General features: G+C 54.5%; 2 protein-coding genes across 8 annotated transcripts in view; one reads left to right on the top strand and one right to left on the bottom strand.

Moving 5' to 3' along the window:
* Positions 1-1,424, top strand: part of Col18a1 (collagen type XVIII alpha 1 chain) — a 100,612-nt gene extending 99,188 nt beyond the window's left edge. For all 3 annotated transcript variants that reach the window (XM_055607188.1, XM_055607186.1, XM_055607185.1), the window contains one exon: positions 211-1,424. In XM_055607188.1, coding sequence (XP_055463163.1) covers positions 211-424 — 214 coding nt within the window. In that variant the 3' untranslated portion in view covers positions 425-1,424. The remainder of the gene's footprint in view (positions 1-210) is intronic.
* Positions 1,425-2,942: 1,518 nt separating this feature from the next.
* Positions 2,943-19,419, bottom strand: Slc19a1 (solute carrier family 19 member 1). Of its 5 annotated transcripts, XR_008720099.1 has the most exons (7): positions 18,934-19,419; positions 12,361-12,593; positions 10,057-10,810; positions 9,646-9,835; positions 8,087-8,228; positions 6,940-7,045; positions 3,845-4,866 (listed from the first exon to the last, which is right to left on the bottom strand). XR_008720099.1 is itself a non-coding variant. In XM_055607108.1 (6 exons), the coding sequence occupies exons 2-6, from the start codon at positions 12,544-12,546 to the stop codon at positions 3,572-3,574; spliced, it is 1,539 nt and encodes a 512-aa protein (XP_055463083.1). In that variant the 5' UTR covers positions 12,547-12,593; positions 18,934-19,409; the 3' UTR covers positions 2,943-3,571. The 5 variants fall into 5 exon arrangements, 4 of the variants coding, with proteins under 4 accessions (XP_055463083.1, XP_055463084.1, XP_055463085.1 ...); XM_055607108.1 differs by lacking the exons at positions 3,845-4,866; positions 6,940-7,045 and adding an exon at positions 2,943-3,838 and having other exon boundaries at positions 18,934-19,409; XM_055607109.1 differs by lacking the exons at positions 3,845-4,866; positions 6,940-7,045; positions 18,934-19,419 and adding exons at positions 2,943-3,838; positions 18,478-18,889.
* Positions 19,420-20,234: the final 815 nt, after the last annotated feature.

Here is a 20,234-nt window from a genome sequence, read left to right as displayed (position 1 = left end):
AGCAAGGCTTCCAGAAGCCAGTTCTAATCAGCGGGGGGAAAGGCCAGCCCAGAGATCCCCTTCCTTCCGCAGGTCCACTGAGAGGTGGACCTAGGTTCTGCAAGTCACAGGGGCTGTCCCACTGTCCTACTGTCCCCAAAGACAGCAGCTGGCCTCCATCTTCTCTGCCCTAGAGGTATGGAGGCAGCTGACAGTCTGTCTGTCTTGCAGGCCTCAGAAGAGTGTATGGCATGGCTCAGACCCCAGCGGGCGCAGGCTGATGGAGAGCTACTGTGAGACGTGGCGAACAGAAGCGACCGGGGCCACGGGTCAGGCCTCCTCGCTGCTCTCAGGCAGGCTCCTGGAACAGAAAGCTGCGAGCTGCCAGAACACCTACATTGTCCTGTGCATTGAGAATAGCTTCATGACTTCTTTCTCTAAGTAGGGCCTCTGCCAGCTGGAATGGTGGACAGAGGTGGTGCGAAGGTTGGACACAGTGCAGGGGACATCTAGCTAGTGCCCGGGGCCTGGCTGGGATACGCTCCTGTATAGTTCACGTTTTTATGTAATCCTCAAGAAATAAAAGGAAGCCAAAGAGTATATTTTTTTAAACACTTAAAATAGACTTCCTGCCCTTCCTCTCCCGCTAGAACTGGCCGGCCTGTGTCACAGTTCATTCCTCCGTGCTTGGTAGGGCTTCCTGGTGAAGCCAGACCATAGCTGTTGTCTCAGCAGGAGGCCAACCTAGAGTTGTTGCCTAAGACCCGCAGACTTTCTCTAGCCTGCCATCTTTCTGTGAACAGACCCTTCATAGAGCAGTCACCTAGAGAGAGTGCTGGGAACAGACCCTGGGACAGCACAGGGCACTGGATTCTCCCCTCACCACCCTGGGGCTGTGCCAGTAGCACAGGCAGGCACCTGCGCACCCAGATGGGAACTGGGACCGTCCAGGCTGAGCACTGGGAACCATCTCCCTGCCTCCCCCACTCTCCAGCAACACCGCTCGCTGCCAGAGCAGGTTTCCAACCTTCCCACTCAACTGTGACCGTTCCCTGTCACTGTCTGCAGAGGCCAGAAGTGTGGCCAGACTTAGCCTGTGTGCTCCTTTTGCCAAGGCCCAGACATGGCATGGGGCCCACCCTCAGGCTTGTCTCTCAGACTGGCCTCTCTGGTGACCCATGAGATCCCAGCCAAGCCTTGGTCCTTGCTGTGTCCTTGCTCGCCAGCCGGAAGTCCACGAATCTCACAGCAGCAGCACAAAGCACTCGTCCTAGGAGGGGGCTTGTGTGCTCAGGGCCACAAGTGGCCAGTCATAGCCACTGTGCCTGCCTCAAGCTCTGTTGTCCAAGGATTGGGACAAATCCAGTGGGGCTAGTTCTGTAACAATGTGTGATATGAAGCCACTTCAAAGAGGCACCAAATAAAAATGACCTTTTATACAGAGACTTGGTTTATAAGCTGCCTTCCCTGTAAAAAGGACAAGTCATCCGAAACGAGACCTGGGAGCTCCTGTCCGTGCACTTCCCAGGTGGAGTCCTGCTAAGGGAGCACAGGTGAGCATGGAGACAGTCATGTATACGTGGGTGCAGGCCTGTATGCACATGTATGAACAAGCAAACACAGACATGCATGTGTATGACTACACTGGTGTACGTGGTCAGGTGTGATCGTGCACAGGTTTGGACGGGTATTCAGGGACTGCACAGTTATGCACAAATGTACGTGGCCACTCAGGTGTATGAACAAAAGTATGGTACAATACCTAGGCACACAGACAGATGTCTGTGTGTGCAGGTATGCAGAGGCACATGTGGGTGTATTTATATAAAAGGTATGCAGCAATGCACACTAAGTGACCTCAAAATCAGGTAGAAGGGGCCCAGAGAGATGATGGCTCAGCGTATTTGCAAGGGACCTGCGTTCAGTTCCCAGCACCCACATGGCAACTTAAAACCATTCATAACTCCAGTTTCAGGGGATCTGACACCCTTTTCTGGCTCCCCCAGTCACCAGGCACATGTGTGATGCACATACATGCAAACACTCGTGAAAAGAAAAGTCTCCAAAGTTTTAGAGGATCTGTTCACTCGGTGCCAGACCTACCATTTGCATTCGCTACCACGTCCTGGCTGTGGCTACCCTAAGCGACTGTGCCTGCTGAACCTCTTTGTGTACCCAAAGCCTCTAGCCAAGTAAAGAACAGCTGGTGGCTGACAGAAGGGTCCAGGAGCAGAGAGGTGACTGTCCTCAGCCAGCACAGGTTGCCAGGTGAGGGCTATAGAGCTGCAGGCCAGGGTGGGCAGGTACTGTGGGGGAGAGGCTCTAGTACCAGCAAGTCCCATCTGTGGCACTGGGTGCCAAAGAAGGCATGACCGTTAGGGTGGGCTGGCACAGCAGGGGTGGCTGCACACCATCTCTGCCTGTGACAAAGGACGAGCCTTGTGTCCTACAAGATCCCCAAGCCCAGAAGGGATGGAGCTAGCCCTCCCCAGAAAGGCTTCAGGGTGCCGTGGATGCAGTAAGCCCAGTGTCCTCTAACTGACATGAGTTAGGTGTCAGGCCAGCCCCTTCTGCAGCCTCTTCCTCAGCCCAGGGTCCTCAGGATGACCTGCAGGTAGGTCCTGAGGCACAACTGAGGCTCAGCAGCCCCACCTTGACTTGTTTGCTTTCTGCTGAGCTAGTTACCTGTTACTGCAATCCCAGAGGGATACTGCTTGCGTGTCCTATGGATGTCAGATCTTGCACTGGGGCTGGAGGTCAACTCAAAGACAGCAAAGGCCTAGTTCCTGTTGTGCATCCTCAATTTGGCTAAGTATGTACCAGGCCAGGCCAGCAACAGAATGAGAAACGTCCTCCTGGGGTATGGTTAAAATATCAGAAAAAGTGCTCATGCCGCTACTTCATCAGATAGGAAAGTCCCTAGTGCCCTTCCGACGCCAGCATTCCACAACAGAAAGGCCAAATGTAGTTCTCCATTTTAATGTCAGGGTTTTTGTTTTGTTTAAAAAAGACCAGATAATCATTCAGACAAGCACCTCTGATGATGGAGGTGTGACAGCTTAGTCAGGAGCCCAAGACAGGCATCTCCCCCACATAGAAGGGCCAGCACCCTGCAGGATCAGCCTTGGCTGGTCTGGGCTGCTTCAATAGCCCTTGGGTCAGTCATGATTTGTTCTGAGCCTCCCCGGGCTGAGGGCAGACTGGCCTGGTGGGCATAGCTGACCCCAACCCAGGCTCACAGTGGCCTGGCATGTCATTCACCAGGCCAGGTGGCTGCCCTGACTGTCCGAAGCAGGCTCTGGCCACGGCCATGGCCATGAAGTAGGCTGGGTTTAGAGCCCTCACAGGCTACCAGGACAAGCTATTGGCCCTCAGTTAAAGCAGGTGGCCCCTGTAGCCTGAGGGCCCCTGAGAGACAACAGCAGGGCCCCACACGTCTTGGGCACTAGAACTCAAGACAGTATAGACTGGGAGTCTTGTCTGCAGCATCAGGCCCAGCTTTGTTCAGGATGGAGTGCACCTGGGAAAGGCTGCCCCTGAGTCAGGAATCTGCCTGCTAAACTGGGACGAGGCTAGGAAGGTCAAGATGGGTTCAGGCCTTGGCTTCGGCTCTCAAGTCTGCCATGCTGTCTTTCTTGTCATCCTCTGACAGCAGCGGTGGCGCTGAGGGCTGCAGTCCCCTTAGGCCTCCGTCCTGCCCGCTTAGCACCTGCACAGAATTCTCCAAGGGACTCCTCAGCTCCTGGGCCAAGGGCAGGGGCTGGTGGCGACCTCGTCGGCAGTACCTCAAGCCATCCAGCCCGGCTCCCGCAAAGCAGATGATGGACAGCACCAGGAAGTACACGAAGTAGACAAGGAACTGAAAGAGAGTTTAGGTGACCTCAAGGTTTCCATCCATCCCCACCTTTGCCCTACCCAGTGAATCCTGAGGTTCTTCATCATCCAACACCTGGGTGGCCGGAGGATACTGAGCAGTCACAAGCCTTGCCCAGGGGTAGACCCCAAGATGGCTCGTTCCCTCTTTCTCTCAATGCATGGTAAACCACAAAAGGGGTACTTAACACTTCCCCAAAGATCCCCAGAGAACCCAGCATGTGTTTGGCATCTGTGTGGTCCACCAGAGCTGGTCCTCAGGCTCTTTTCATGGAACTGGCTTCCACAGCTGCCAGGAGGGCACTGGGACAATGGCCCAGGGCTTCTAGGCCCTGGCTACAGTCAAGACTGGGCACGGCCTCGAGCCAGCACTGCACAGTACTGGCCAAGAGGGACCAGGCAGTCACAGGTCATGCCCCTTCCCGAAGGACCAGATCTGTTTCCCCCCAGAGCAGAAACTGATAACTGCCAAATGTACAGTCCCAGTGGAGGCAGGTGAGCTTCCTGAAGCCCCCTGAGACCCTTTCAGAAAAGATCACATTTAAAGCAAACTCAGAAATGACCGTTAGGGACTCTGGTTACCAAGAAGGCATAGTTGACATCCTTTTCCCATTTTTCTCCTGTGCCAGTCAAATCCCTGAATGCTGTGGACAACGCCTGCTGGGGCTGGGTGGAGAGCAGTGTCAGCCAGTCAGACCTCAGGACCCATTAAAGGAGTGGCAAGTGCCGGGCTTCCCCCACCCCCTTCATGGATCTTGGAATTGAAGCAGCCAAAAGTCCAACACAGATATAGCCCAGCTAGAGAGCAGATATCTGCCACTCAAGTTCCTCTGAAAGGACCTAAGCGGGGAGGACCTTTTAGGTGGGGCCAGGCAAGACTCATGGCGAGAAATTTTAACCCGACACTATGACAGCGACCCCATGTCTTACCCTCACCAAGTCAGCAGCAACCATTTGGAGTGACCGGACCTGCCACATGCATGCACCTGGAGGTTGTGAGGTAGCCACTGCCTTCTGCGTCAAAGGGGACCACGCTGACTTTACGCCACTGAGCAGAAATTACATACCCTGCCCACCAAGGGGCCCACCATGGGAGACAGAAATCTTACTCTACCCAAAGGGCATGGCACTCTATCCTGCCAGAGGTGTGAGGGTAAGACTTTAGACCCTTAGCTTCAACACACCAACACCGAGAGGCCTTTGACTCCTGCTGCGCTCACCACACCAAAGCTGCTGACCTCACGCCAAGGCCTCTGGACAACTAAAGCCAGTCAGCAGGCATTGAAATCACCCCAGAAGAACTTCAGAGCAACCACCACGAAATGGGTCAGCAAGCACCAATACTCCAGAAATACAGAAAGGCGGACAGTATCACAAGAAATAAGGGATGAAAGAGACAGACCAAAGAAGCTAACCAAGAGGAATTGATGAAAGATAGGCCTGTGAAACAAGGGGAGACCAAGGCAAACAAGCCCTTCCCATCCCTTGATCTCTGTTCTTGCTTCCGTTTTTGTTTTTTTTTTTTTTTAAAGATGGGCTCACAATATAGTTTAGGTAGCCTGGAACTACCTGGTGGTCCTTCTGCCTCAGCTCCCCGAGTGCTGAAAATTCACCGCACACCTGGCTTGTATTTTCTAAGTTATGTCTGATGGTGAAAATGGAATTGATTAACACTGTCTTACGTGACTCTCAAGGCATACGGGCAAAACGTCAGGGCAGTCGGCAATCAGACCACTGCTGGCCTCTATAGACAGATGGGTAGTACAAACTAAATTCTGGTTTTGCAAGTAAGTCCAAGGGAAAACAAAAACACAAATTAAAGCAACCCGTGAGGATGGCTAATAGGAAAAATAACATCAAGTGCTGATGAAGATCTGGGGAAATGGGTTCTGGATACCCTGTTCGTGGGATGGCAATGGCCCCCACTGGGAACCCACAGCTCCACTTCTGGGCTATCATCCAGGAGAACTAAAAACCTACATTCACACAGAATCTGGGAAAGAGCTTGTAAAATCCAAGGACTGAACACAGCCCACAGTGCTTCCGAAGCTCAGCAGCTGTCCCAGGCACCTGCCCTTGTCCCAGAAGAGAAGCCAAGAGCACATGTGGGAGGATGGAGCTACCTCCAGAGAACACCTATACCCACCGTTTAAGGGACGGCTATGAAAGGATCCCAAGGGTGCCTGAGGGAATGACACTGAGCTAAAGAACTGGGACCCCGAATCTCTACACAGTTTCTTAAACTGGATGTGAATGAAGCCACATTTAAATACCCAGCAAATGTAGGCTGGCCCCTAGCCACAGTCCCCTAGTTCTACCCTGGTTCTTAGTCGTCTGCCTCTGCTTCTTCTGCCTGGACTCCTGCCCCTGCCTATCTCCTGACAGGATGAAGCATGAGAGGGAAGAGCGGAAGCCTGCATCTCTTTCGACTATGAGCAAAATGCAATGCTTGAAAGAAAACCGGCCAGAGAAAAATCAGTACACATCTTGCAATTTGACTGGTTAAAGCAGGAACTAAAGCCAGAATGCCCCTCATCCCTCAGGGGGTCCCTGGATATAGTCTCTGCCAATGAACAGGACTGACCAAGGACTCGTCCTTCCTACTGAACCTCCTACCCAATTCTCTGAGGCTCACTAAATAGGGGGCCTTCGCAGGGCAGCTGGGATGGAGCCGGGTGGGTGGGGGCACAGGTGTCAAGAAGGGGAACACAGGAGCAGCACTAGTCTCTAAAGAGTCCCTCAGGCTCCACTCGTTTGGCTCCCAAAGGCTGAACAAGAGGAAGCTTTGGAGGGAGAAGTGTGTGGGGGGGGGGGAAGACAGAGGGAGCACAGTAGCTTTAGAGGTCAGTGACTAAATGACAAATCGCATGTTAAGCACAGTATAGCTGGGGCCAATCAGGTTCCCCCTTGGGTTTCTCTGGACAGGCCCCCTCCACTTTAGAAGCCACTATTCTTCTGAGGACACAGTTTCCTCTGGGGGCAACCTATACCCTTCAAGCCAGTGAACTGTTCCCTGCCCCCCGCTCCCCCTTACCCGTCCACCCCCCCGCCCCACCTTACCCAGTACTGTGAGTCAACCCAAGGCACCTGTGTACCCAAGAGCAGCTGGGCAGTGATGAGGAGTTATGTACCCTGCTTGGTCTGGATCTACCATTCAATGGGACAGGCAAGACTTGCTGGTTCTGGGTTCGGCCTGCAGGGGGGTATGCGCTGAAGGGCTTTGCCAGGCTAGAGGCTAGTTCAGTCTTTAAATGACAAGATTCTGGCATCCTCACTCCACAGATCGTACCAGCCAGCTTCCCAGGGAGATGGGCTGTTCCTGCATGCGCCAATACCCACTCCGCTTGCCTCCTCGCTGGCCAGCCAGACTTAACACTAAGCTTCAGTGACAGGCCTGGACCAACTAGTGACCCGCCGAGGGTCAGCACTCCCCCATGGCACACACCAGCCTGCAGGCCTGCAGCCCAGGGAAACCTAAAGGAAGACTAAAGGCTTTCACAGGTTGCTTAGGATACTGCCTAGCCATAGCCCGGGGGCAGTCACCCAGGAACTTCGTTACCACCCCTCTCTCTATCAAGCCTGTTTGGTACCTTGGCCGGTACCTCCATCACACTGTCCCCATCATAGAATAGTCAGGGGCTTTCTCTGATGCAAGAAAAGCTCTGGTTGTGGTGAGAAAACTGAGGGTACCCCAAGAGGGGCCAGCAGGCCAATGCCAGCTGATGCCAACTCCAACCAAGGGGTTCTGCCTAGCTCCCTTCTGGACGTGAACACCTAAGACATCAACCAATCTGGACTTAAGGCCATCAGGTCTTGACAACCACAAACAGGGACATGAGACAAAAGGTAAGGAGCTGTGACAGTATTAGCTCCGTGACACAGGCCCAGGTGAGGACATACTAGGTCTGGTGAGGACTCCTCAGAGACAGCTGGCAACTTAGCTAACCTTGGGGGCCTCGACACTCAGGGGCTCCAAGTCCCAGAAGTCCAACCTTGTCCCGGACAGGAGCAGGGTAGGGGCACATGGATAGGTAAAGGTGGCTAACCTCACCATATCAGGTGCCCCTGGAAACGTAAGCCAGTCCCAATGGTCTCACTCCCTGCTCCGAATGTGGGCCATACTCTCTGTACTTAAGTGACAATGGATCTGTGGTCTGTGGTCCCTGAGAATGGAACACAGAAATGACCACAGGCTTCCCTACCCGAAAGACATGAGACTGAAGTTGGGGCTTACCTGTGAGTCAACCGAGAGGCCCAGACCCCGCTTGTCAGAGACAATAAGTGTGATGGAAGTCTTGAGCGCAGTGGCAAGAAACGTGTTGATCCCGAAGACCAATGCACAGAGCTCTTTAGACAGGGAAGATGCAATCTGAAAACTTTGAGGATTAAAAAAAAAAAAATACTGTGATCAAACTCACTGAGTAGGACAGGGGAAAGAACAGAAGCAGATGCCATTAATCACAGCACAGGAGGCAGAAGAGGTGAACTTGTGACCCCAGGCCAGTCTGGTCTATATAGTGAGAGCCCATCTAATTAAACAAACAAATGAACAACAACAACAAACACAGCCGTGAAGACTTCTGTATCTACCTGGAGATACAGGAAAGTATCAAGTCGTACAACCCCATCAACCAGACTCAGCTAAGCTCCCAGTTACAGAACTCCAAGATCCCCATCCACAGCCCCACCAGCATACCATGCACAGCACTGCCCCCCCCAACCTGCACCCACCAACCAATAGCAGCTGACCTGGGGCAGGAATGGGGCTCAGGACAGGTCTATAAAGACACTGATCCAGAAGACTGAGAACAGGAAGGTGCTCTCCAATCAGAGGGCGGGAGAAAGTGACCAGATAATGCGAGAAGGCAATCCAAGTAGGGAGAAAGGCAGGGTTGGGAAGCCCTGGGAGGTAGGAAGGAGCCAAAGTCTTCCCAGAAGAGGTCGAGAATGGGCAAGCCCCAGAAGGCTCGTGTCCGTGTGTGGTGTGAGCACGTTTGTGGGTCATGCACAGTGCAAGTGCTAAGGAATATGGTGCGTGAAATCTGTAATATATATGTACACGTAGCACGTGCTGATCCGAGACCATGTACAGTGTAAACACGGATCATGCAGTATCAGTGCCCATGTCATGGATGGTGTGTGTGTGCCATCTGTCTGCGGATGGGAGTCCACGTCTGTGCCTGTATTTTCTTTTAGACAACGTCTCACAAGGTCTCTCCGGCTGGTCTCCGCCTGCCTCTGCCTCCTGAGTTCTGGGATGAAAGACGTGTGCCGACACAGCCAGCAATGTGTTTGATGCCTCCGTGTCATGAGCCGAGTGTGTCTTCACACATGATAGTGTGTGCTCCCTCAGTTCCTGCCAGGACAGGGTCTCAAGAAAAGCATGCTAGTGCAATCTGGAGAGGTCACCTGCTGGCAGTATTCGGCAACTTTGAAGCAGTGTTCAGAGGACCTGGGAGAGCAAGTAGGAACAAGTCCAGAAAAGGGAGGAGGCCAGAAGCAGCAAGGAGATGCTAGTGAAAGAAGTGTAAGAAGGGTCCCCAAGGTGAGGATAGGGGACAACAGGAGATGATGGGAGGCGGATGCTGGTCAAGTTCAGGTAGTCTGGGGGCAGCAACCCTACAGAGAGGTTCAGGAAGGACTGGAGGAGTTGGGATGGAACTGGGGGAGGTAGGAGGTTGCGGGGCCCAGGGAAGCACAGCCAAGAGTGTCTAGACAGGTCGGGCCTCTCACACTGCCTTGTGCTTCCCGACAGAACCTTCCAGAGGCCCCTCCCCATACCGTCCCACTCACGTGGCAATGGGCACAAGGAACTGGTAGGCCCCACGGAAAAGCACGAAGGCCACGTAGCATATCCAGATGTTCCCAACTGACATACAGAAAACCAGCCCAGCCTGGATGGCTATAACAACTGCGATGACCAGCTTTGACCACAGAGCCCAGCGAATCTTCACGAAACCGGCGTAGAAGGACATGATGGCGCCTGGAGGTAAGAGGCATCAGTCATGGCTGAGCTTGGGCATGCTGAACCATGGGAAAGATGGCTAGGGATTCAGGCTGAGTTAGGGTGGCTCTGGAACAGAGGCAGGGGAGGGCAAGGGATAGGGCGGCCTTTGTTGGTGGTCCAGCCCAGGGCAAGGGGTAGGGCCAGACAACAGGCCTCCCTGAGCCAGCTGGGAAGGGCAAGAGGCCTCCAGGGCATACTCAGCAGGGTGGAGGCGGCATCCACGGCACCGTTGTAGGTGACACTGCTGTCAGTTATTTTCCACAGGACATGTACATAGTAGGTGACCAGGTAGTAGCCTGCAGAGTTGAAGATCCACCAGAGGCACCAGAGGCGCAGCTGTGGCTGCCACGCATCGTGCACCAGTTCACTTAGCATGCGCACCAGGAAGGAGTCCCTGCAAGCGGCCAGCACACGCCCGAGTTTCCCGGGCTCTGGTCGGTCAGGGCCCGGGTGCATCTGGTCCAGCTCACAGGGCAAAGCTCCGTGGACAAGCGCACTGCGGTTGAAAAAGAGGCTGCGCTTAGGACGCTTTAGAAAGAGGGAGAGGCCTAGGCTGAAGACGATAAAGCCCAGGGAGATGTAGTTGAGAGTCCTGAGGGAAATTTGTCCCAGGGTGACCAGCACCTGGCCCAACACGGAGCTGATGAAGACTCCCAGCAGCACTGCTGTCCGAGAGTAGCTGGCCATGCGCTGGTAGCGGGAGGGGTGCACCAGGGAGAAGATGTAAGAGGAGTAGGCGATGCGTGCGGCCATGGTGACGCTGTAGAAGAATTCCATGAGTTGCATGTGGATTACGGAGCTGCCTAGCAGCAGCAACAGCCACACGCACACGAAGCTCAGGCATTGCAGGACCAGGACCGGCTTGTACCGCAGGTAGTCGGTGAGCAGGAAGATTGGCACCAGCACAGCCAGGTGGGAGTAGGGAAGCACCGGGATGATCTCGTTGGTCAGCTGTGGATGGGCGGGCGCCGGTTATTAGGGATTCCAGTTGCTCCACTGGGCTCAGCAACGTGAACACTCGAGAGTGTGCCTTGCCCCTCTCTCCCTGGTCACCACTATGTGTACCTTCCACTGCCTCCCTGCAGATGTCCACATCTGGCTGCTCAGGATTCAAGGGAGCCTCAGGATGGAGAAACCAAGCTAGTCTCCAGCCCAAGAAACTACAGGCCCTAGGTGCAACTCGCAGAAGGCTGGCAGACTGGGGGGGAAGCCACCGTTCATTACACGTGGCTCACCTTACCCCAGGATTTCTGACTTGCACTCATCTTAATTAAGCCCACATAGAAAACAGCACAATGGCCAGTAAACACCGACACGGATTTCTTCTGTCCTTGTTATAGGAGGAAAAGCAAGAGAATGGTAATGGGTGAGCATGGGGAGCAGGGGAGGGAAGGAAGGCCATGGGGAGGACAAGGCCATCCCTCTACCCTACCCCTCAGGGCCGAACTGGGCATGCTGCCTGCAGAATCCAACCTTCACAGCATTCATTAAGGTGCAGTAGCTACCCTCACCTGGCTCCTGCTGTGGCGCATGGAGGAGGAGCTCCCTGCTGCAGGGACGGAGGGCCAGAAGGTACTGCCTCAGACTCCTCTTTGCTGCCCAGGGAGGTGCCAGGGCCCACTGGCAATTCGAGCAGGCCAAGCCAGGTGCTTCAGCCAACCGTCCCCGCCCCCATGCTCTACAGGGAAATCCTCCATCCCAGTGAGGCTCAAATGGGCCTCCTGAGCTCTCTCCCTGGGAGGCAGACATGTCTGTGGCCTCCTCCCAGGCCAGGATGAGTTTCACTTTACTGGCTCCGACTTGGGAAGGACTTTTTTTTTGTTGTTGTTTTTTAGTTGTATTATAATGGAAGCCTCATAGGCAAGCTTGTTCCCGGAAATGTGATGGTGGACAGCACCCCTTCACCAAAAGCAAAGAGGCTACGAACCAGTGATTGAGGAAAGGCAACACCCTTCATCTTTCTTTGTCTGACCCTATCTTATACAACATGAGGTGCAAGTTCAAAAATAAACCACCTCCATGCCTGCTTGGATTTAAGCTTATTAGCAGAGTTTCAATAGGACCCTCTGTCTCCATGGCTGAATAAAAAGGAAATGCCTTCAATAATCTCTTTACATAAACAGCTAAGTCCCTCCTGGTGGCAGGTGCCAAGCAAGGTGGGGCGTGGCTGGGCACGAGCTTTCTCACTGGGACAGCAGATGAGCTGCCTGGCAGTAGAAGCCAGCGCTCCTTCATTTGCATTCTTCCTCAGTTCCCTAGGCAGGCACAGGATCCCTCGCTATGGAACCCAATGAAGAAGTATCTTGCTGGATTAATACCAAGGCTCTCTGTGTGCTCATCGCAGCAGGTGGAGGTTAGGGTGGAACCAAGCCTCCATCCAACCGGCTCTCTCTGGCCCCTGCAATCTCCAACAGCCTCAGCTGGCCATACAGCAAACTAAGACGGAACCCCTAGAGACCGTGCCGCTGCTCCCCTACCCTCCGAGTAGCCCCCAAACATGCCTGCTTCTCTGTGAAGTTGTGATATTCCAGGAGGTAGGGTGTGATGAAGCTCTCCCCAGGACGCAACTGTGCCATGAATCCAAAGAAGCAGAGATAGAACACTAGGCACCGCCATGACTGAAGCTCACGGTCTTGCCTGGGCTCTTCACCTGCCTGCTTTTCTGCCATCTGGCCGGTGGGCACCATGTTGCCCAGGTCCTCATGGGACCTGGTGACCAAAGATGACACTCCACCTGAAAGAAAAAGCCGAGAGTCTGGTGTCAGTGAGGGTGTCCATAGGTACCCCTCCTTTCAGTTGAGACACAGTGTTAGCCTTGGGTGACTACAGGCTCCAGACTCAAATCTTCAACCTACTCTGCCAATCTGAGAACTGCCAGGATCCCAATTCCTCAGACCAGGCCAGGACTGAAGACTCCAGGAGTCTTCAAGCACACCAAAGCCTCAGCCATATGGGCCTATTTACATATTAATCAAAGTCACATTAGCTGATTACCTTACTTCATTAAATAAATTAATACACTTGAAATTCAGTTTTGGAGCCAGGCGGCGATGGTGCATGCCTTTAATCCTGGTACTAGGGAGGCAGAGTCAGGCAGATATCTGAGTTCGAGGTCAGCCTGGCTTACAGAATGAGTTCCAGGACAGTTAGGCTATAAAAAGAAACCCTGTCTTGATTAATTAAGGGTTGGGAACACCTCAGACTCATTTCAAGGTCTTAGCAGCCTGTGGACCCACACAGGTCTTAAAAGCTGGCCTCAGCTGGTTGTTGAGAGCTACTGCTCTAGCGGCATCCTACGTGTAGAAAGGACAAAAGGAAGATGCTTTGCTAGGCTAGGACACCTGGTCTGCATAAGACACAACATGGAGGTAAGTGGGAGCAGCTTCGAGTACACACATCTGACATGGACTCCCCCCAAAGCATGGGAAGGCAGCTCTAAAGGACACTTGTCATGGGAAGGAAGGACACTGGGAGAGGCAGGTGTCCTCCAGGAGCTGACAGCCACCACGGGCAAGACAAAGCAAGCTCCGAGAAGGGTTCAAGGACAGAGGGGGAGCTGACTTGAGGGACTCCACAGTTCTCTCTAGGACAAAGCCTGAGGAGGAGGTGGATCTGATGTGCAGAGGACCACAGACCTCCTCCCAAGGGTAGGTCAAGTCACAGGGGGACCCGTCCAGCTGCTGACCCTCTGACCTCACGCCGTGCAGTCTCAAGGAACTCTTGAGTATTTGTGGTATGTGTGAGAACTAAGCTGCTCAGTGTGTTTCTGTCTCATGATTCTGTCCTGGTCACAGGCTACTCTGGTATAGGTAGGTATGCCAATCATCCTTGCTAACAGAAAGGCAGGATCTGTGCCCACTCAACAGGACCCAAGTTACCTGCCTCATTCGTACATCCACTCTAGGTCATAGGTTCATGTGTTTCGGGCTTTTGTATGGGACACTGGTGTAAATCAAAAGGGAGCTGCCAGAGAGAAATGTGCCCACTCCTGGAGTGCAGGGTCTAGTGGGGCTAAGACAGGTTGGGGCTGTGTGGTGAAGAGCAGCCCCAAGGGTGGAGGGGGAGCCATACTGATGGCCTGCCCTCTACAACAGGCTCTATGCTGTCCCCTCCGTTCCTCATGACAGCCTGCTCCAGGAAGTGTCTGTAAATCTGGACTAAGTTAACCCCTGAGCAGGGGGCAAAGAAAACTCCCCAGATGTAAGAACTTTGGGGACCCTATGTTGAGATCTATGAAACACAGAGGCTTAAGAAGGAGGCTCAGTGTATGTTCTCCAGGCACACCATGGATTTCCCAGGATCCCTTCCTGTTAAGTCCGGTTTCTGAAGGCTGGAGAGAAAGGTCCTGAGTTCAATTCCCAGCAACCACATGGTGGCTCACAACCATCTATGAGATCTGGTGCCCTCTTCTGGCTTGCAGGTATACAGGCAGGCAGAACATAAATAAATCAATAAACAAACAAACAAAAGGTCCTGTCCCTTGAGACTAGAGAGAAGCAGGGTTAACAGCTGGGTACCTAAAGAAGCAGGGGTTTGTGGACTTGTTGGGAGCTGCAAGGAAGGGTGAGCCAGGGTGCAGAATTCCAGAGGTCTAGAAGGAAGGAATGTCCTGGAAGATGCTAGGGCAGCACATGTCCCAGAAGAGCCACAGGGCCTGGGATAGGGCCCACATTCTCATGAGAACGTAAACAAGCAGACAGGCAGGGGGTCTGGCTGGAGAAAGCACAAACACAAGCTACACCACCTCAGCTGGACCAACTTCTGAGCTCTGTTTTGCTTAGTCTCACTTTTCAAAACTTCCTCAGAGCTACACAAACAGCCGGTTAGGACACAGCACCCAGGAGGTCCAGCTATGGCACTGACCCCTCCAGAGAGGCCAAGATGGGCGCAGGCAGAGCTGGCCCTTCCCCAACACATATTGCTAGAGCTAGCCTGGTCGAGCAATTGTTCATGGCAAATTGCATTTGCCCAACTAGAGCGCCCCCCCCAGGCTAAGTGGTGGCAAGGAATGCAGCTAAGCCCAAGATTCTGTGCCTTGTATGAGGTTAGGAAACCCCAGGAGCTGGCCCTCATCTGAAAGGTTCATCCCCAGGGGTAGGAGCAGCACCTTCACTTGGTGTCTGTTGGAATCCAGGGAGAGCAGAAGTTTTAAGACACCAGGACAAAGCAAACTCTTCATTATTCTGTATGTGTACCCGCCACCCCAGACTCCTGAGGCTTCTACGCCCAGGGAACTGTACTTTTCCACCCCAGTGAGAGTTCATCATGGCCCTGCCCGGGGGCCAATCTGAAGATCTGGCTTCAGTCCCTCAGCAGATGTCCCACCACGGCTGGAAGGGCCACTCGAAGACCTCCTGGAGCCCACATGACATGAACATCTAGGATTATCTGACTGGCAGGGCTGTCCTACCCTGACCAGTACTCAGATGGGCAAGTGGCTCTTCTAGTGCTCAAGGACCAGGAAATGGACTCCTGTTTGTCCTCTGAGGTTCCGAAAACTCCATCCGCCCACCCACCCAGCCTACACTCTGGTCTGTTCAAGGGGACTGGATTATGTCACAAGATGCTCTGCAATCTTAGTGCCAAGGCTCAGGAGGCTAGCCCAAGCTCCTGGGATGAGGGTCCAGGTACGTGCTCACAGGGGACACATGGGCATCTCCTATTCTCTGGGGTAACCACATTCCAAATCTACAGTCCATTAGCTGATGCATTTCCCTTGCCTAGCTCATGCCTTCCACCATAAATGCCAGTTCAACAGAAAAACCTGGTTACCTGGGGACTGGAAATTAGGGACTGGCTCCTGGTAATCCACAAGCTCCAGGAACACCCTCTGGCTCGGCCCTGATCTAAACCAGTATGTACCGCTTGGTCCTGAACAAATAGTATGATAACCTTTCCTTCTAAGGAAGGAAGCCTAGCGACCCTCCTAGGAGGTAGAGACAGGAACAGCCAGGCCCTCTGGCCTCCTCCAGCTGCCTCTGCTCCAACTTGAAACATTTTGCAAAGACCTGCCCGCCCCAGTTCCAGAACAGCAGGCACAGCTCTGCCACCCTCCCACAGGTTTCGCTGACAAGCACTGGGTGGACTCAGGGTTGAGGGTTTAGAAATTCATACTTCCTAGAACTTCTAGGTCCGGAGCCGACAACTCCAGTGTCTCCCGGGAAAGCCATAGGCCAGCCAGAGGAAAAGCTGCTACTCAGGACAGCCGCCATAGTCCGGGGTCCTCCTCAAAATCTATCTTCCACAGTGTCACTGAGGGAAAAACAGGCTCTTGTTTGGCACAGCCTCTCGTTGACTGGGGCAGGTGCCTTCAGCCTGGATTCTCAGCACCTTCAGGAATGAATGCCAAGGTAGCTCCAGGCTCTTACCTGGGCAGAGACTGCCCTTGTCAATTCAGTCCACTCTACGGAGGTAACATCATTCCCACCCAGTCACCGGGTCCAGCTCTGATACAACGTCCTCCTTCTCCACGGCACAGCTCAGGCTGCTCTTCCTAACGAAGCTGAGCTCGTCTCGGCTCCGCTCAGCCAAAACCCATTCTGAGAGGAAAGATGGGGGAGTCCTGTCGCCTGCTTAGTTCAAGAACCTGAGTGTGAAAGTTCATGGCACGCAGGCCTCACAGTTGACCCTGGACTCCATACGCTCCAAGCACGGTGTTGCTTCATAACTTGCAACCTCTCTCAGGCAATTGAAAGAAATCCTTGACAGCCCAAGAGGGTTATGGTGGGGAGGAGGTGGGAAGGGCACTACATAGTCCTTTCTGATCAAACTAGTAGCTTCATGAGAGATGGGGCGGGAGGTAGGAACCGTGAAATACTTCACAAAAGAATCTTTCCACGGCACCCCAAAATCAAAGCAGAAGGGAACAACACCTTCATTTGGTCTTAAAGCAGGAACGCTCCTTTCAATTTTGGAATGCCCGAGTTAGGGAAGGGGGAGAACAAACACTGTATCTTTGCCACAGGCTCAGGCGCCCAGATCAACCTCTTTCCTCAGCCCACTCAAATCACAGGCCTCTCTGAAGGAGAGAAGTGGGCAGGTGCCAAGGCAGTGCCTTGTTGGGGGCCACATTTGGGTCCCCAGGCCTGGAGGATGCATGAGGCTTGGCAAAGTCAGGGAGTCTCTGTTCTGCTGAGCCCATCTGGGGAGCTCTGGAGTCCTTAAGCCTCCCCGGGAGCAGGCTACTTCCTTACAGTCAGGCAAGCAACTGTAAGCCACGAGACAACTCCCTTCTGCCCTGCTTAGGTTCCAACCGGCATACTGAAGACAGGAAGTTTGGGGCTGGGCACAGGCACAGGGTGAGGAGTCTCATGAATATGATTTATGCCCTGAGTACTCGCCGAGGCTCTTCAAGAGTTTTCAATGGGAATGTGGACTGAGCCCTGGGAATCATTCCTGTCGGAGAGTTGCTGGAAGGACTGGCTGCCGGCAGCTGTGCAAGCTCCAGATACCACTTGTTCCAAAGGGAAGTTGTTAAGAGGTATCCGGGTGCCTACAAGCTCTGGGCTGAACAATGAGACTTGGAGGCGCGCCACGCACGGGGCGTGGGCAGTGGGGTTTCCTTGCTGGTGACACGTGCTCTAAGGCGGCTGGGGCAGACGCACGTGGTGATTCCTGACCTGAGGAAGGTGCTTCGAAGGCAAAAGAACTCCGTTCCAGAGGTACGTAGGACAAGGAGAGAAATGGCGCTCAGAGGTCCTACGAGGCAGCCTGGGGAATTACTCTTCGTGAAGGTTCTGCAACTATGCGCCCAGGGTGCCTGCCAGCACTCAGACCGTTGCTCGGAGGTCCCTGACACCCCACAGACACCGGCCCGAGTCTCGCACCCACCCTACTGCTCCTACGCATCCCCAAGACTTCTGCGGGTCTTCTACCCAGCAGATCCTGCGTGCGCCTTCCACTCACCCCACGGGCTCTCGGGCACTATCTGCCCGGAGCTCCCCAGTCGCACCAGGGTCACCCTGGTACTCTGTAGAGTAGAACTCAGCCCGAGTCCAGCTTTCATCGTGAGGACGCCGGAAGGACCAGAACCGCCCCTTGCACTCTTCCACGCCTCCCCAGGCACTCACAGATTAGATCCGTGCCCCCCGTTCCGCGCCCCACAGGCCCGTACCTGGCTCAGCCGACAGCCGGCGTGCAGGGTCGCGCACACGCAGACTACAACACCCACAAACCCACGCGTAGGCCCAAGGTCCGCATGAAGGGGCGTGGTCACCTAAATTAGTCACGCCCCCGAAGGCGTGGCCATCGTGGTGGACTGCGGGGCGCAGCCGCGGAACTTCAGGAGGGCGGGGCAGACACCTGGCTACACCCGCAGCGACTCCCGCATGCGCCCTCGACACTTCACGATTAGTCACTGCCTGGGTCATGTGGTTCTCCGAGACGAGGAGAATCCGCCTGCGCCCTCAGCCCGCACGTCTCTAGATTTTAGGCCCCCTTCAGTAGGCTCTCCCTGTGTTCCCGCTCCCGTGCTTGCTCCCCAAGCCGACCCTCTCGGTCCCCTGCCCCTCTATAAGCGTCCCTTCTTCCCCGCCCTCCTCCACCCCGGCTGCTCTTCACCTGTCCCCTGGGCCCCGCAGCCCGCTTTTCCCGCCTGAGCCCCTTTGTGAGGCCCCTACCCGGCCGGCGCTGGATCGGGTCGCAGGTCACAGCAGACTGCCTGATCTGACTGAGCGCGGAGCACAGAGGTGACCGCCGAGGATCGAGGCCCCTCCCCGGGTCCGCCCCTGACCCCTGCTGGCCTGCAGAAGTCTGCGCGGGCTCTTACGGGCTCGTCTGAAAACACGCGGCCTGTGCCCACCTAGAGCAGTCCAGAGGCCAAGGCATAGGCCAGCCACGGAATGCGAGCTAGAGTTGCACTGCCTGCGACAGCTGTGCACGCCCCTCGTTTGGGTATCAGCGACTTTGGGTTCTAAGGACGCCGATGGACTGCGCTTGGCTATGCAAGGAGCCCCTGGGCGTGCGTGAGCTCGGGAACACACACACACCTCCTCAATCGACAGAGACAGAAGGCTGACCTAAGTGTTTTTAGGCCTCCCCAACCCCCTCCACCTCCTACTCCCACAGATCCTTACCCGGTTTCCAGCAGGGATGCTAAGCTGAAGCTCAGCAGGTGGAATGGAAGGCTGCTGGCAGCTTGGGGTGGGGTGGAACGGGGCGGGGCTCCCCGAAGCCGGCCTCTTTCCTCCGGATGGGTTTTGGTGGAGCACTTGTGCAGGGCAGGGGTCACAGCCTTCGCTTCCCTGTGAGGCAGGCCCAGAACCATGCACACTAGGAGGGAAGTGAACAAATGGGGAGGAGCATGGGTCCAAAGAGAAATGACTGACCCGCAACTCCGGCGTAAAAGCTCCCAAGGTGTAGGGAGGGTAGGTGCAGGGGTCACCTATAGGTCACCTGTAGGGGAGTTCCTGTAGGGAACCCAGATCTGAATGCCCGGCCTCCACACCAGCACTGCTCCTCCCCCAGCCTATGGTAGCAATGCTCCTCTGAACTTGGGCCCTCAGTGGCGCGTGCAAAGACCCTGACTACCTACCTACTCACTGGACAAGAGGAACTCAACCCCTGAGCTCCCGGGCACTGCCTGAGAAGCTAGAGTGCTTCTTCTCGGGCCAGAGCTGCGGAAAGCAGGGATGGCATGCATCAGGAGGTGTTTGAGAGCCCTAAAGCCTCCTCTCTGGATGTTGGCAGCATGGATGCGTGTGCTCTTGGGGCTGCCTGCTGCCCCACCTCCTGATGTGCAGGATGGAATCAGTCTTAATCCTGCCTGGAAAATCTGCAGAACCCTTGCAAGGCCTTAGAAGCAACTGAACTGAGTATGTGGCAAAGAGGAGCTTGCAAGAACCCGCACTGTGGGCAAGGCAGAGAACGAGGTGTAAAGGAAGAGTGTGACTATCTGTGTGCCAGACGGGTCTGTGCCCCTACGGGGCTCAGTGGGAGCACCCTACCAGAGAATCAGGTAGGGGTGCCCAATCCACATGGCCCATATGTCATAGAAGAGTAGGCATTCCAACAAGCTCGGCATATATTCCAGGGCACTGGGCTTCCTTCGGTTCTGTCTCTCGCTGGGTTAGGATTTCTGAAGGAGATGCCCCTTGCGGGTTCTCTGGGGGTGGAATGGCCCCTGGGTCGTCTGGAGACAACCACTTAGGGAAGAACAAGGAAATCTCCAGAATGGCTGCCAAGATACCAGATGCTGGCACTGGGAGGGCTCCTTATGAACCCTCCCAGAGGGCATGGTCGTTTGGCCTGAAATGTACAGATCCACAGATAGATGGGGGAGCTCTCAAGCTCAGTCCCATATAGCATCAAGTCCTTGAAGAAGATCCCGACTTTGCTCCCCAATAATACCATTACTACATCCAGAGAACACGTGTTC

The sequence above is a fragment of the Psammomys obesus genome, unplaced genomic scaffold, assembly GCF_907164565.1.
Source record: "Psammomys obesus unplaced genomic scaffold, mPsaObe1.curated_primary_1811, whole genome shotgun sequence".
Lineage (NCBI taxonomy): Eukaryota > Metazoa > Chordata > Mammalia > Rodentia > Muridae > Psammomys > Psammomys obesus.
The sequence above is the reverse complement of the archived record's forward strand: the minus strand, read 5'-3'. Positions and strand labels throughout refer to the sequence as shown.